The 15677-nt window shown below is 46.2% G+C and overlaps 1 protein-coding gene across 2 annotated transcripts; it reads right to left on the minus strand.

Annotated features, from left to right (window-relative positions):
- Window positions 1-794: 794 nt before the first annotated feature.
- Window positions 795-15115, minus strand: TOR4A (torsin family 4 member A). 2 transcript variants are annotated; one of them, XM_056860630.1, is made up of 2 exons: window positions 15016-15115; window positions 795-2196 (listed from the first exon to the last, which is right to left on the minus strand). In XM_056860630.1, the coding sequence occupies exons 1-2, from the start codon at window positions 15053-15055 to the stop codon at window positions 881-883; spliced, it is 1356 nt and encodes a 451-aa protein (XP_056716608.1). In that variant the 5' UTR covers window positions 15056-15115; the 3' UTR covers window positions 795-880. The 2 variants fall into 2 exon arrangements, with proteins under 2 accessions (XP_056716608.1, XP_056716607.1); XM_056860629.1 differs by lacking the exon at window positions 15016-15115 and adding an exon at window positions 12399-12504.
- Between the last annotated feature and the right edge of the window lie 562 nt (window positions 15116-15677).

Raw genomic sequence — 15677 nt, forward strand, 5'->3', positions numbered from 1 at the left:
ACTTTGGGCCAGTCACACACACTCAGCCTGGACCCTGGCAAGTATTTGGATGGGAGACCTCCAATGAATACCAGGGGCGTGACGTGGAGGCAGGCAATGGCAAATCACCTCTGAGCCTCTTACCTTGAAAACCCTACAGGGTCGCCATAGGTCATCTGTGACTAATCTCTGCCAAAAGATTAAGTGTTTGGTAAACGTGGTAAAATGAAGGAGAAATCCATATTGGGACACAAAAGAAATTACGTTGTTTCTAGGAAGAAGGAGGAAGAAGAGAAGGAGGAGAAAGAGAAGGCAGAGGAGAAGGAGGAGGAGGAGAAGAGTTGGTTTTTTATATGCTGTCTATCTCTACCACTTAAGGAAGAAGCAAACCGGTTTACAATCACCTTCCCTTCTCCCCACAACAGACACCCTGTGAGGTAGGTGGGGCTGAGAGAGCTCTGAGAGCTGTGACTAGCCCAAGGTCACCCAACTGGCTTCATGTGGAGGAGTGGGGAAACCAACCTGGTTCACCAGATTAGCGTCCGCAGCTCATGTGGAGGAGTGGGGAATCAAACCCGGTTCTCCAGATTATAGTCCACCACTCCTAACCACCACTCTTAACCACTACACCATGGTGGCTCAGGAGGCAGACACTATTTTGTAGTTCTAGCTTGATGAAGAAGAGAGGGACCAAATGGACTGGAACTATCTATGGGCAGGGACTAACTCGTGGAAGCAAAGGATCTCTGATGAGCAGCTGACTGGCATAAGTTTCTACTGACCTTTTTTACTGAACAATTTCTCACCCTTTTTCCACCTGGGAACAAACCCAACCATCAGAATGATCAGGACATCCCCCCAGGATCAGAGACACCCTCTGGCCTGGGATTTCTATCAGCTCTTACAGCAGGTTGACTGCAGCCACTACCTGTTTGCAGCCCATCACGGCATACTGCCGCCCTCCTTCTACATAATAGCTGAGCTGACTGGCTAAACTCTCTATGTGGTTTGTGTCGGGGTAAATGCCTTCGCTCATCATTTCCTCATAGAAGCAGTTCTGGACATGGTTCTTCTCAAGCAACACAAATGGAACTATCTCCACGAAGCCCCAGAGAGGATGGACATGACTGAGTACAGGACGGAGGGAGGTCAGCAGCTCTTCCACCTTGCTTTGTGGCAGTGAGAGATTGCTGGAAACGTTCTGCAGAAGGAAATTTGTGACCTCTTTACCCCCCTCCTTGCTTATTAGGATATACACGGCATTCAGGAACTCATTGGTTTGGTTTGTCTGGAAGAATCTGCTGAGGGTCTCCAACAGGGGCAGAGACATAAATTCCACCTCATCCAGAATAAAGAAGGGGATCTTCTCTTCTATTTCAGCTTGGGTTACCATGTCACCGATCTTCTTGGATAGATCCAGCTGGCAGGCCAAAGACGAAGCGTGGTCTGGGCAGTGGTGCATCGTAAAGTAATGGAGCACAAAATTGTGGCCTATGATTGACCGGAAGTGTTTGGCTAGCAACCAGCCAACGTGGCTCTTTCCAACCCCACTGGGCCCATGGAAGGAAATCACCAAGGGCTTGTTGTGTATGTGGGTTGACAGGTAGTCTTTCAGCAAGGCTATAATACTCTCGATGGCCAGAGGCTGCCCAAAGACTTCCCGGTGCATCGTTTTCTCCAGCCCATCCAAGTCATACTTCAGGAGGTTATCGTCCAAGTTCTCAATCGCATTCAATATTTGGAAGCAAACGATGCCGACAAGCAAGAGGAGGCAACGCTTTGCTTTGCTCTTTTGCTCCGTTGGCAGGTACCTCCTGCTGCTGCCTGGGTACAACACCCGGGGGTTCTTACTCCGCTTCTTCTGTTTCATGGATCTTGTTAGGGGTGGCTGCACAGATGTGTCAAAAGTAAAATATTGTGCCTTCTCAAAGCTCGCTTGGCTCAAAACAGAAGCAGATGTGCTACCCAGCTTGGCTTTACCCAAGGAGATCTGCCGCTGAAGGAACTTTGATTGGGGATCTCCCTGAAGGGTCCTCCTTTCTGTTGGTGAGAGGCCTTTTTTCAACATTTGGGCTGTCCTCCGTAGGCGGATGATCGCCCGCATTGGGGAAGAAAGGTGAGAGAGCTTCTGGGGGCATTTCAGTGCAGCAGCCCCACTGCCGGGCTTCTGGCCATCCATCTCGACTTCCTCCTGCACACCTATCAGTCCTGTCTTCTCTGCAGAAGGGTGGGGGGGAAACACCAAAGAAGTATTAAAATAGTGCAAAACGCAGTATGGTGTAGAGATTGGAACATTAGGCAGAAAACACCTGCAGAGTTGTGAAGCTCACTGGGTGGTTTTGAGCAAGTCAATCTACCTCAATCTCACTGGTGCAGCCTCTAAGCCAGGGGTGGGGAACCTTTTTTCCGCCAAAGGCCATTTGGATATTTATAACATCTTTCGCGGGCAGTACAAAATTATCAACTTTAAAATTAGCCAACCAAGCCCCAAGCAGGCAGCTGCCCCAGATGACACACACACACACACACCCCGGGCACAGGCAAGCAAGCAGGCATCCAACCGGTGGCACTCTCTTGTAGTACGGAGGTAATACGTTTCTCCACAGCCCAGGTGGGAAAAGGTTAATACAGTTTAATGGGTGGTCCTAGCAGCTCCATAGCTAACGACTTCTGGAAGGGGGGGAAAGGTTCCTTTTCTTGGCAAAACAAACTCACATCCGCCTTGAATAGAGGCTATTCCTGTCCACAGGAAGGGGCGGATAACCAGTCCTAGATCCTTCTGAGCTAGAGATCTGCCAGGACCCACGAAGGGCCAGGCCAAATGATTTTGCGGGCCTTAAACGGCCCCTGGGCCTGACGTTCCCCACCCCTGCTCTAAGCACCAGGGCTGGAGTTTATCATTATGCTAAAAGATTCTTGCAAAGTACCCAGAAGTAGAGCATTAGCTGATTACCATCATGGGTATAAAATGCATCAACTGCCCTTAATTAAGTACTTGTGGCATGCTTGTGGCTTAATGCTGTGCACCACACAGTTTTGGAAGAAGTGATATAGTCTCTGTGGGTATCAGGGCTGGATTACATTATCTAAAGACCTTACAGAGCAGGGCTGCCACGAAACTTACTCACTTTCCTACAAAGCAAGGGGAAGTCAATTGCTGTATGGCCTGTTCCAGTTAGCAGAGTGTAATTTGTGGCATTTGCAGCTGCACCTGTCTGGTCACACCATAGCCCTGTTCACAAGTTACAGTGTACGCACATTCAATCTGTGTACACACATGCAATTAAATGCGTGATACAAACTACATATTTATGCAGGTACTAATCCCTAGTTTTGGCTGCAAAGTAAGTGCATGTTGGCACTTTCTTACAAACCAATGTACTACATTCACTGTAGCATGTCAACGGAGTGCTCGACCAGACATGACTGTGTCCCTGTGTCTTGCCATGGGGATACTGCCACCATTTTAAAGCTGGGATTCTTTCAAAAATGCTGTGGGGGCCTGATCCTGGAAGCCAACCTGACAGCACCCTGGCTGGGTGGAGGCCCAGGTACTCTACCCCCGGGCGAGGAGGCTTGAAAAGGGTGTGGGCGTGGCGACAGCACCCCAAGCGGCAGTGGAAGTGAGAGACGGTGCTTGCCAGGGAATAGAGACGCTCCAATCTCTGCCCCGGCTGCTCCCTCATTGCCCAGCAAGCAATTCCCTCATCTTCACTGCCAGCAGGACTCCTGTCTCCACCAATCCCAGCCTCCTCCACACACCCAGCCTGGGCCTCCACTATGGTTGCCAACCTCCTGGGTTTACAACTGATCTCCAGGTGAGATCAACTCATTCCCAGCTCTGGCATGGGAATTTCCAGGAGATTTTGGAGGTGGAGCCCGGGGAAGGCTGGGTTTGTGGAGGAGAGGTACCTCAACAGGTTATAATACCCTAGAGTCCACCTTTCGAAGATGCCTTTTTCTCCAGGAGAACTAATCTGTGTAGTCTCGAGATCAGTTGAGATTCTGGGAGATCTCCAGCCCCACTTGGGGGCAACCGTGGCTACTACAGAGTTGTTGTTTTTTAAGAATCTCAGCCTTAAAATGACAGCAGCATCCCTGTGGCAGACACAGGGATGCTGTCATGTCTAGCTGAGTCCAGAGCTCCTTTGTAATAGGGTACAGGAGACATCTACTACAAAAAGACATATGAATCATGTCCAGTACACAGGCCACCTATATAAATTGTGGTTTCCCTCCCCGCCTTTTAAAATATACTCAAGAATTGACTAAGGATCAGACCATCATCACTGCCACACTTGTATATATTTTAAAGAGTAAAGTCCTTTTGGAAAGGTTGCATTTTATTTATTCCAAAAATAGAAGTTCTTACAATCAGGCCTACACCATGAATACCACTTATTTGCCAGCAGCGCCACCTGGAGGCACAGTCAAGTGTCTTCACAATTTGGATGAAGATTTCACATTGGAGTTAACAGCAAAGGTGTAATTTTTTCTTTCTTTTTACACTCCCAGTTCATTTTAATGTAATTTTATTAGCACAGCCACAACAGACGCTTGAAGGCACTGCTAAGTGAGAACTTCCCTGGGCCCCATAAAATGAGCCCAATTTATAGAGCAGGCAGGTAGGGTGAAAGTTAAGGCATGTTGAAAGTTAAGGCATGTTGAAAGTTAAGGCATACATCTGTACAGTCGCAAAACCTGTTGTATTCTGCAGGGCTTAATGGAGTCCAGATATGCAAATAAAGGATTCATCCAAGTATCACCTACCAATTGGCATTTGTAATTTTATTGCCACTTTTAATGTTTCACCAATACCAATTTATTAATCGTTTTATTACATGTATTTGAATACTCTATAACAATAGCAATTATATCATCACATTTTATTTAGCCTTTGCATGTTCTTATTACAAGACCCTTTTCAAGGCACTGTAACCTGATGGTTAGTGTAGCCCAATGAGCTGTGAAATGCTAGAGTTTGGAGCTTTTCTATTCGGGGGGGGGGGGAATCACTAAACAGAACGATGGTAGAGAATGAGGCCTTTTATGCAGGGACGTTTACCCGTAGTCACCACCGCTGACTGCTTTCTTTTGATTATGCGTGCCTTATCATAGAAGCATAGAGCTGGAAGGGACCACCAGGGTCATCTAGTCCAAGCCCCCTGCACAACGCAGGAATTATCCGCCTGTCAGAGGTTGCTTTGCTCGCCTGCATTTTCCAGATTCTGGCCAAAACAGCAACTGGAAAACATGGGCAAAGCATGCTGGGAGAGCGAGGCAACCTCTGACAGGCAGCTAAGGCATGCATAATCAAAAGGAAGCCCCGAAGCAGTCAGCGGGGGTGACCACAGGGAAACGTCCCTGCATAAAAGTCCTGAGAGGAATAGCACTGACAGATATATTTCCCCCCTCCATGTCTCATAATAACAGAACTTTAGGGGCCCCCAAAGACATTGATTGTTAATTATTTAAAGACAGATAAAAGAAATTAGTTCCCTTATACAATATACACTTAGCTAATACATCACACAATTTATTTGAGCCAGTGTAGTGTATCATTCAGATAGCAAGACTCAGGGCCAAACTACACACATGATGCTGGGGATCTCAGGGGTGGCTGCATATGTGTGGGGAGATCAGGGCTGTAGCACTAGGGAAAGCGAGAATAACTAAGTCAGGAACAAAGAATTAGCCCCCACACTCTAACAAGCCTACCCTGATCATTATTGCCACCAGCTGCTGCTGTTTGCAGCTCTGGAGATCCTCTTAGATTCCTTGGGTCTCATTATACATTTGGCTCTATAAGACCTGAGTTCAAATCCTCACTCAGCTATGAAAGTTCACTGGGCAATCTTGGTCCAGCCATTTTATGAAACTCAAACTTACCTCACAGGGGGTGTTGTGATACTCATGCACACAACCCTAAGTTCCTTGGAAGAAGGATGAGAAATAAAAATGTAATAAAAATAACAGTTAAGGTATTCACTACCACAAGATGTAGTAATAATCACCATCTGTAGATAGCTTAAATAAAAGGGATCAAGTTATGCAATGGTAGTGAGCATCAATGGCTAAATGCATCTCTGAATATAAGATGCTACAGGTAACCCATAGGGAGGGCTGTTTGAACGCCGTTTTTAAGGAGCCATCTGGCGGTCCACTGTTGGAAAATAAATGCTAGTCTAGATGGATTTTGGTCTAATTCTACAATCCTCTTGCTGGGTTATGAAAACTGGATCCCTCTTTATTCTTCCCCACTTCCTGCTATGTGCCGCACAGCAGAGAAGCAATGAAGCTTTCTGTTATTTTTTCTCGTTCTGTTTTGTTTGAGGAAGCAATCTAATCTGTGGGATTATCTATTCTATTTACAGGAAACCAAACCATGAGTTGGATGCCACACACACACACACACACATAAATCAATGAAAAAGCCTGTATGTCTGAAATGCAGCAGCAAGGAGGAGTTGCAAACGTGTGTAATATTGGGCTGCGATATTTTTAGATGTCCTGGATTTGATACGACTTTGTTCTTTTTAATATGTTGTAAACCTTTTATTTGAATAGAGCTACTTCTGAGTAATTAAAAATATCCCGAGCTACTAAAACAGATATCGTTCCCTGTTAACATATGAAAATTTCTCCCCCTCCTTACACATCACCAACGTTTGCTCTATACTGGAAATGAAGCTAAGCAGCACAGAGAAATATCCTATGAAATAAAAGCTCCAAGTAAACCACTGGCTCCCAAGAGGAGGAACCAATACCCCCCCCCCCAACAAACTGTCCTTTCTACATTGTAGAGCACTGACATACCCCCCTTCCCTAGGGTTGCCAACCTCCAGGTACTAGCTGGAGATCTCCTATTACAACTGATCTCCAGCCAACAGAGATCTGTTCACCTGGAGAAAATGGCCGCTTTGGCCATTGGATGGCATTGAAGTCCTTCCCCTCCCCAAACCTGCCCTCCTCAGGCTCCGCCCCCAAAACTTCCCACAGGTTGCGAAGAGGGACCTGGAAACACGGCCCCTCCCACAATTTTGATTTTGCACTCAAGCAATGGAGCCTCATGTAGGGTTGCCAACTCTGGGGAGGGAAATACCTGGAGATTTTGGGGGTGGAGCTTGGGGAGGGCAGGTTTTGGGGAAGGGAGGGCCCTCAGCAGGGTATAGTGCCATAGAGTCCACCCTCCAAAGCAGCCCTTTTCTCCAGGGGAACTGATCTTGATTGTCTGGAGGTCAATTGTAATAGTGGGAGATCTCCAGGTACCACCTGGAGGTTGGCAACTCTTGCCTCATGGCACTTGCAGGAGCTGACTAAACTCCTTCCTCCTGCCTGCTTGAGGAAACTCTCCCCATTCCCTCTCACTATTGCCTTGACCACTTTCAGCACAGAAAGGGCAAAGAAAGCGCTGTTTCCCAGGTCTTTGAGCCACAGAAGAGCATGCTCCTTCATGATCTTTGCTCCCGGGTCTTCTAGAGGTGCATAAGCTACCCTTTAGCAGCTGGCAAGCTCAAGAGCTAGCTGTTGAAGACCCCCGATATAAAGGTTTTAACTAAGTTATATAAATAAATATTGCAATTGCTGAATAGTGCACAAGAGGGAATTAACAGGAACAAAATAATTTTCTCCAGTTACTAGAATCCAGGGTCACCTAATTAAATTGACTTGGGAGCTGATCAAGGCAAATACATGGAAGCTATGCAACACATACCTACCTGAGGAACTCACTGCCACAAGAAGCGACAGCAGCTTCTAGTTCAGAGAGCTTTAAAGGACAAATTCATGGAAGACAGGCCTATAGCATCTCTACTAGCAACAATAGCTAAAAAATGGAACCTCCACATTCAAAGGAGGTTTGAATAATCTCTGATTACAAGGTTTGGGGGAGGGGTAAGGAAGATAGGATGGTTCTCTCCATCCTGCCTGTGCCAGCTTCCCAGAAGCCACTGTTATGCAACCTCAGAATTACGCAACCTCAGAATTATGCAACCCTGTTGCATCTCAGCGCAAATCCTTGCTCGGGGCTAACTTCTTGCCAAAAGGAGGAAAATTACTCAGCAATTCAGGAGTTTACTGCTGTGAGGATTTACTAAGGCCCAAGACACAGCTGCGTTTAAGGGTAAAGGTCCCCTGTGCAAGCACCGGGTCATTCCTGACCCATGGGGTGACGTCACATCCTGACATTTACGAGGCAGACTTTGTTTTACGGGGTTTGCCGTTGCCTTCCCCAGTCATCCTCCCATTACCCCCAGCAAGCTGGGGACTCATTTGACCGACCTCGGAAGGATGGAAGGCTGAGTCAACCTTGAGCCGGCTACCTGAAACCAACTTCCTTCGGGATCGAACTCAGGTCATGAGCAGAGCTTGGACTGCAGTACTGCAGCTTACCACTCTGTACCACGGGGCTCCTAGCTGCTTTTAACAGGAGGGCAAAAGTGTTTTTTTTTCTTTCTTCAATTCATGTAGGCTGTTGGTGACCATGAACAGAATGAGGTGAAGGTGCATTTTGTTATTATAATTGGGGCTTTATGGTTTTTACTTACTCCAAGTCCTTTGGATATGGCAGGTTATCAATCAGTACGGTTGCCAACCTCCAGGTAGTAGCTGGAGATCTCCTGCTGTTACAACTGATCTCCAGCCGACATAGATCAGTTCCCCTGGACAAAGCGGCTGCTTTGGCAATTGGACTCTATGGTCCCTCCCCTTCACAAACCCCGCCCTCCTCAGGCTCTGCCCAAAAAACCTCCCACTGGTGGCGAAGAGGGACCTGGCAACCCTATCAATCAGATTAAAATAAATAGATAGTATTTGTGCATGCAAACATAGCCATACACTTACTGGTATACCAAGCAGCAGAGCATGTCAAGCTACTGCCAAGAACAGCTGTGTGGCTATTATTACTGCTGATATTTTTCTGGGTCAGGAGCAAGCCGAACCAGTCAGACCTCATTCCTGAATGGAAATGCTTTGCCCACTAAAAGCTGAAGGTAGTAGTCTCCTGCCCCATAATTCCTCTATCCATTGCTGGCAAGGCCCCATAGCATTGAGGCACAAAGGTAGTTTTAGTTTCCTCTAAGAAAGACATCCATTGTATCTCCAAGGATGGGATATCATAGAGCAGATAGTAAATAAAATGTATATATGAAGAACAGCATGGAATTCTAAGGCAATGTTATTTAGATATTTTCCACTGGAAGGGGCACCCATCGGGGCTGTTTTCACATATTTGTTCTGACTGAATTCCATTGAATTGTCACCTCCAGTTTCAAAAATTTTATTTCTTGACCTCTAAAGTGTTGGTAATTCTTCCTCACTTTATGTCACCAATAGATCATAAGAAATGTTCCATTCACTTCCTCATCCATTTAATCCCCCCCCCCCAGTACTGAAGAGCCCTAAACACAAGGCTGACTCTTGCAGAATGCTGCTGAATCTCTGTAGCCTTTTATGCATTGCTGTTTCCCTCACAGTCTCCCACCACCACACTACTTCGGGGCTTTGCTTTGATTATGCATGCATTTTCCGACTGTCAGAGGTCGCTGCGCTAGGGTTGCCAGCTCCGGGTTGGGAAATACCTGAAGATTTTGGGGGCGGAGCCTGAGGAGGGGAGGGTTTGGAGAGGGGAGGGACTTCAATGCCATAGAGTCCAATTGTCAAAGCGGCCGTTTTCTCCAGGTGAACTGATCTCTATCGGCTGGAGATCAGTTGTAGTAGCAGATCTCCAGCTACCACCTGGAGCTTAGCAATCTTAACTATATAACCTGTGCCAGTATTAAGAATACTTTATAGAAGAGGCAGCACGAAGGCTCATAAATCAACAATCCATAACAGGAAAATATACACTTAGAATCTTTTATTTCTAGGCAAATTCAGCATTACTCCATGCTGTTGCCTGAACACAATTAAACACAATAGCAAAATTCCGCTAACTACCTAAGACAACCTAACAACACAAAACATACAAGGGAAAAGAATTGCAATTCAACAACGACGCGAGAAAGTCCAAGTCATAGACAAGCAACTGCGTCTGCACCCATTCTTAACCACGAAGGTTCCAAATGGTGCCCTCCTGAAGCTAAACATGTGCGTCTATTAGTCCTAGACTGTAAAGTGGGTTAGGGTTAGGGGGTGCGCACTTTACAGTCTAATAATAAACGCACATGTTTCGCTTCAGGAGGCATCCGACAGCATGTAGTAAATGTGAAATTGACATGCATTAGGAGCTGATAAACTTTGAATGAGCTGACAAAGCGTAGCGAAACGTGCTGCAGCTGGCTACATGTTCTCTTTGTGTTGTATTGTTTTGCCTTGGGGCTCTCCCCTGGACCTTTTTGTACCCTAGGAGGAATTGGACCTTTGGGCACCATTTGGAACCTTCATGGTCAAGAACGGGTGCAGACGCGGTTGCTTGTCTATGACTTGGACTTTCTCGCGTCATTGCTGAATTGCAATTCTTTTCCTTTGTATGTTTTGTGTTGTTAGGCTGTCTTAGGTAGTTAGGGGAATTTTGCTATTTTGTGATTGTGTTTAATTGTGTTCAGGCAACAGCATGGCGTAATGCTGGATTTGTCTAGAAATAAAATATTCTAAGTGTATATTTTCCTATTATGGATTGTTGATTTATGAGCCTTTGTTCCACCACCTGGAGCTTGGCAACCCTACACCACATGATCAAAACAAAACCCTGAAGTAGTGTGTGTGGGGGGGAGAGATGGCCACAAGGCAGACAGCCATCCTTAAAAGGCCTATCTGATGGGAGCACTAGTGTCAACTTCTAATCTTTACAATCACAGCAGAGAAAGATGCTCTCACAAGATAATTTCAACACCATTTTGTTTTCTAATGGTGTTTTCTCATGGTTTGCTAGCTGGACTAAAAACAATCAACTGCCCCCCATGGCTTTGTGGACAGAGTGTACTGAATCAGATTGACTAATGCCCAAAAACACTCTACTGCCCAGAAGTAGAGTTGCCAACTTTTTAAATTAGTCCCACTCTTATGCTTTTAACAACCACATCACAAACAGGAATTAAACAGGTAAAGTTTTTCCCTGGCATACAAAACTCTTCACTTGCTCAGTTTCCTCATGCTAGGCTGCTATTAAAGGTACAAGAGCAGGGCTAATTTTAAAAAGCTGAAACCTTATCTAGAAGATACCCTAAGCAGAAAACGAGTTCATGCAAACAACATAAGAATTATAGAATCATAGAGTTGGAAGGGACCACCAAAGTCATCTAGTCCAACCCCCATGCACGATGCAGGAAATTCCAAACTACCTCTCCCCACGCCCCCAGTGACCTCATTCCCATGAGCTTTAACAGCATGTGCTGCTAGAGAATTCTAAAAAATTAAGTTCAACTAAGTTCTGACAAATTAAGTTCAATTAAGGTTGCCAACTGGTCAGGAAAAAATGCCCTGTCCCTTTAATAGATGTTTAATAAGTGGAGATGGGCATTTGAAACTTTTCATGACATGAAGCTAAATAACATTACCCAATAATTGCTTGCAGATCAAACGGATATTAAAGAGCCAGCTAGTTTATGTTGGCAACCATACGTTCAACATGCAAATCAAACAAAGCATGTGTTTCTCCTTCAGAAGGCATACATGTGAATATTCTGCCATCTGTTTCCAGAGATATAAGATTTTTTATATTGTAACCAAGTGGCAAAGCCCTCAGGTTTCCAGAGAGACACAGAGAGAGAAATGCAGCTGTCTGGTAGGTCAGCAATTTCCGGTATGTATATACAAGTTTTCCTTCCCCAATCCTTAAACTGTGCATCTTTATGCTGAAAAAGCTCACTCTATTGTTTTTTGCAGATCAAACTGCTCTTAAAGACATAGCAAAAGTCCACTGTTATTTTTTTGGTCAGTGGCAATGTTTTTCCGTACACAGGTGAACTACTCTCTCACTTTTCCTGCCAGTGAAAAAAGTGACAACTCAAACCAAAAGGCTACTTAATCCTTCCCTAGTTACCAATGTTTATCCAGCAAAGATTCCTGGTGCCCTTTTGGTTGACGTGCAGAAAAAACTCTTTTATTCTCTATACCAGGAAAAAGTTCTGCTTGTTAAAACATTTGCATATCAGACAGCAGCTAAAGGCACTCCAATCCTGCCCGGGGGTTTACAAAAAATTAGCCCCTCTTATAGGGTTACCAACTTTTCACCAGCCCCAGCTGCAGTTTCCTATCTTCTTGAACTACATACATTTAGCAGATATTAATGCATGTGGTAAAAGCCTCGACCCTAATGATTTTTTGCAGAGAAGTATGAAATTACAGGCTCAGGAGGAAGCCACACTTTCTTTTCCCCCTGGTCAGCGGGGGCGAACTAACAGCCCTGCCAACACCCTTCCCCAAGAGGGTGGACTTCCCACCCATGCGCCCCACCCTGCAGACAGAGAGAGTCCCATTACCGAGAGTCAGGTCTTCGGTGTTTCAGCATCAGGGAACTTTCTTCCCTCCTCCAAATGAACAGGCCAACCCCATCTGGAGGCCAAAGGGCAGCATTTGTGAGAGGGGGCGGTTGGGTTGTGTGGGGCCCTCTCAGCCTCTGCTTATTGCAGCCTCTTGCGCAAAGGGGTTCTCGAGCTGCTTTGTGTGCGAGAGAGAGAAAATGGCCAAGATGGGAGTGGCCCCCGCACTGGCGTGCTTCCTTCTTACACCCGCATGGAGCCTTATCTCTGTCTTGCTCTGCAGCTGTGTTTGGCTGCTGGCTCCTAGCCTCCGGTACTGCAAAAAGGTCACACAACACACAAACATTTCGGCACACGGCCCATCGGCTGTGGTCAGACCACAAAGGAAATTCAGCTCAGGCAACAAGGCCGACTCAGGCCCCTATCACCACCCATTCCCATGAGGCGGAGGCTCAGGTCTCAGGGAGGGTAAGGCAAGCTGCAGGACTACAGCGCAGGCCCGTCTGTGCTTCCCGGTTCTCAGACTCGGCCCAAATCAAGGCTGGAAAGTTCAGGCAGGCTGTGGTTCCAACCGCCCGCCCTAAAACTTCAAGGTCTGTAGTGCCGGCCAACTTTTCCCCTCTTCCCCCACTAGCAGGGCCGCTGTGCCTTTAATCTTGCGAGGATCCATTGCAAGGCTTGGTGAAAATTTAGCGTACAATTTTGGGAGCGGCCAACATTTTTGTTTTATCGGAGATTGTTAGGATTCACCTTGCTGCAGACATTCTTAAGACAGCTATCCTAAAGACGCAATAAAACCACACTATTGTAAACTTTTCAATGCACTTTTGATTAGCAGTACATTTGGCCATAAATATGAGGCCCCTGGGTCTTGAGCATACTGGACAAATACGTCAAGTCACGTTTTTATCCTACCGTTCCTCTAAGGAACTCCTGTTGTGACCCAAAATTGTCTATAGAGTCCAATGAAAGACAGTTGAGTCCAATGAAAGACAATTGAGAGGAGGTTGATTGAAACTAACAGCTCTTTTATTGATCAAGAATAGAACCGGGTGTGCACCTCTGCACCCCGATGGCAGGCGGGAGATGACACCCCCCCCCCAAGAGGCAAGTAGTTAGCTTTATAGACTTTAGGCAACTACGTATTATGTTAAAGGTTACTTTACAAACATGTGAGAGTCCATTCTTCATTGTCTTAGCATTAACGATACGTTTCACTAGTCAGTTACAGACTGTACTTTCCTTCAGAATAAGAGAGTTCCCTTCATTTGTGAACAGGAAAGGAGGGAGGAAGAACTCCAGCCCGGGAGAGGGGAGTCTGAACGGGAGATGCTTACATGAGTGTGTGTGTGTGTGTGTTCAGGCACTATAGTGGTTTTGGTGCTTGGTGCTTGCGTGTCTGCTTATACCCGTGTGCATGTGAATACTAGGGACTATTCACATGCACTTCACTCCGATACATGGTTCTCATCACAATATCCTGGGAGGCAGTTTGTGCTGAAAACGGGTGACTGGCTCAGGGTTACCCAGTGAGTTTCATGGCTGAACAGGGGGTTTGAACCTGGGCCTTCCCAGTCCTAGGCTGACACTCTGACTGTTGTACCACACTGATTCCCAGTTAAGTTGCCAACATTTGAAACGGCTCCTGTGGCTGATCCTATAATACTATTTTCTCTGCAACAATGTGGAGGTGACAACATCTAATGCCATGCCATAAAAAGCTTCACCTCCTAATTTCTAGGTATTAAACCTCTGTTAAAGCCATAGCAGCAGCTTACACTAGTTTTCAGTCCATCTCCCATGAAAGAGCACTGGGCACACCTAAGATGGCTTCAATCATGAGCACTGCACTGCATACAGGTGTTTTCAAATTCTTACCACCTTGAGAAGGGCTGAGGCTGCCAAGAACATCACCACCTTTTCCAGCCAGCCCTTGTTGCTGTCCTGTTAACAACAGAAAGGTGAGCAGGAATGGGAAAGCGGTAATGTTTATCTCTGTGCTGCAGAAACCTTTTACCTGCGGATAGCTGTGGATCAAACCACTGTTAAAACAGTGGAAGACTGAGAAGCTACTGTATTCATTGCTGCCAGAGATAGAGACTGACAGGGAGGGGTAGAAAAGGTAGTCAGCGGGGGTGGGTGGGAGGAGAAGGCTGATGAGGAGGAAGAGATAGGCCAAGGGTCTAAAAAGCAAAGGCCAGGTCTAACTGTGGTCGGCAGAAATTCCACAGATGAAACACAACCAGTTAAAGCTGCATCCGTTGAAGTTCCACCTGTTACACTGCAGTTAAACACAGATATTCTAGCAGCAGCAGAAGGAAGGTACTAATGATATCCAGGCAGCCAGAGAGTAGAAGAGGAAACCTGTGGCATAAAACAGAATCCAATGACTGCCACTAACTGAGAATACCATACTCTTACCTTGACCATGGCATATAACCCTCTGCCTCCACTCTGAAACTTAAGAACCAGAAAGAAACAACATCTAAATTTGATTTTTCCCTGCTAATACAGCAGCCAGACTAAAGCCAGAGCAATAGGATGGCTGCCAACTTATTAACTGGGTGCTGTAGCTATGTCTCCCCAAGCTACCACATGTGGTTTAGTAAAGACTCACCAGCACAAGAGTTCCCCGTATCAAGTGAATGTAGCCCCATGGCTTCCTCTTTCTTCCTTCCTCTTCGACTTTCACAGCCAGACCAGTTTTCCTCCAGGCGTTCAGTGGAATGAACTCTGTAGGTAGGGGCATGCAAATTTCCTCAGAAATGTTCAACAAAAGGCAGGCATATTCCGTCCTTTGCATATCTATTCTAAAGACCAGGAAAAATATATTGCAGCAAACTCAAATACATGCATATGAAGACAGCCTTGCAAAACTATGACAGGATAGCTATGTAAACAACTATTGCATCCGAGTGACTAAATGTAAGTTTTCTTTTTAGTAACAGGTACCTTGAGAGGTATGGATAGGCCTGTCATCCCCAAGGCAAAGTTTTTAAGTATCTGCTCATGAGGCACAAATCAGCGGAGCATCCTGCAACATGGAAATGCAGACAGTGGTAGAAGCATCACAAGGGTTGCCAGCTCCGGGGTTGGGAAATACCTGGAGATTCTGGGGGTGGAGTCTGAGGAGGGGGGTGTTTGGAGAGGGGAGGGACTTCAATGCCAGAGTCCAATTGCCAAAGCGGCCATTTTCTCCAGGTGAACTGAGCGGGAGATCGCCAGCCACCACCTGGAGGTTGTAGTCAAAGACGGCTACTAGTGCTACTTGGAAGTTTT

Source organism: Euleptes europaea, chromosome 14, assembly GCF_029931775.1.
Source record: "Euleptes europaea isolate rEulEur1 chromosome 14, rEulEur1.hap1, whole genome shotgun sequence".
NCBI classification, from domain to species: Eukaryota; Metazoa; Chordata; class Lepidosauria; order Squamata; family Sphaerodactylidae; genus Euleptes; species Euleptes europaea.

Coding starts and splice junctions, on each gene's coding strand:
- TOR4A (XM_056860630.1), bottom strand. CDS start 15,055: ATGGGGCTACATTCACTTGATACGGGGAACTCTTGTGCTG. Junction 2,197..15,015: donor TACGGGGAACTCTTGTGCTG/GTGAGTCTTTAC, acceptor ACCCTTCTGCAG/AGAAGACAGGACTGATAGGT.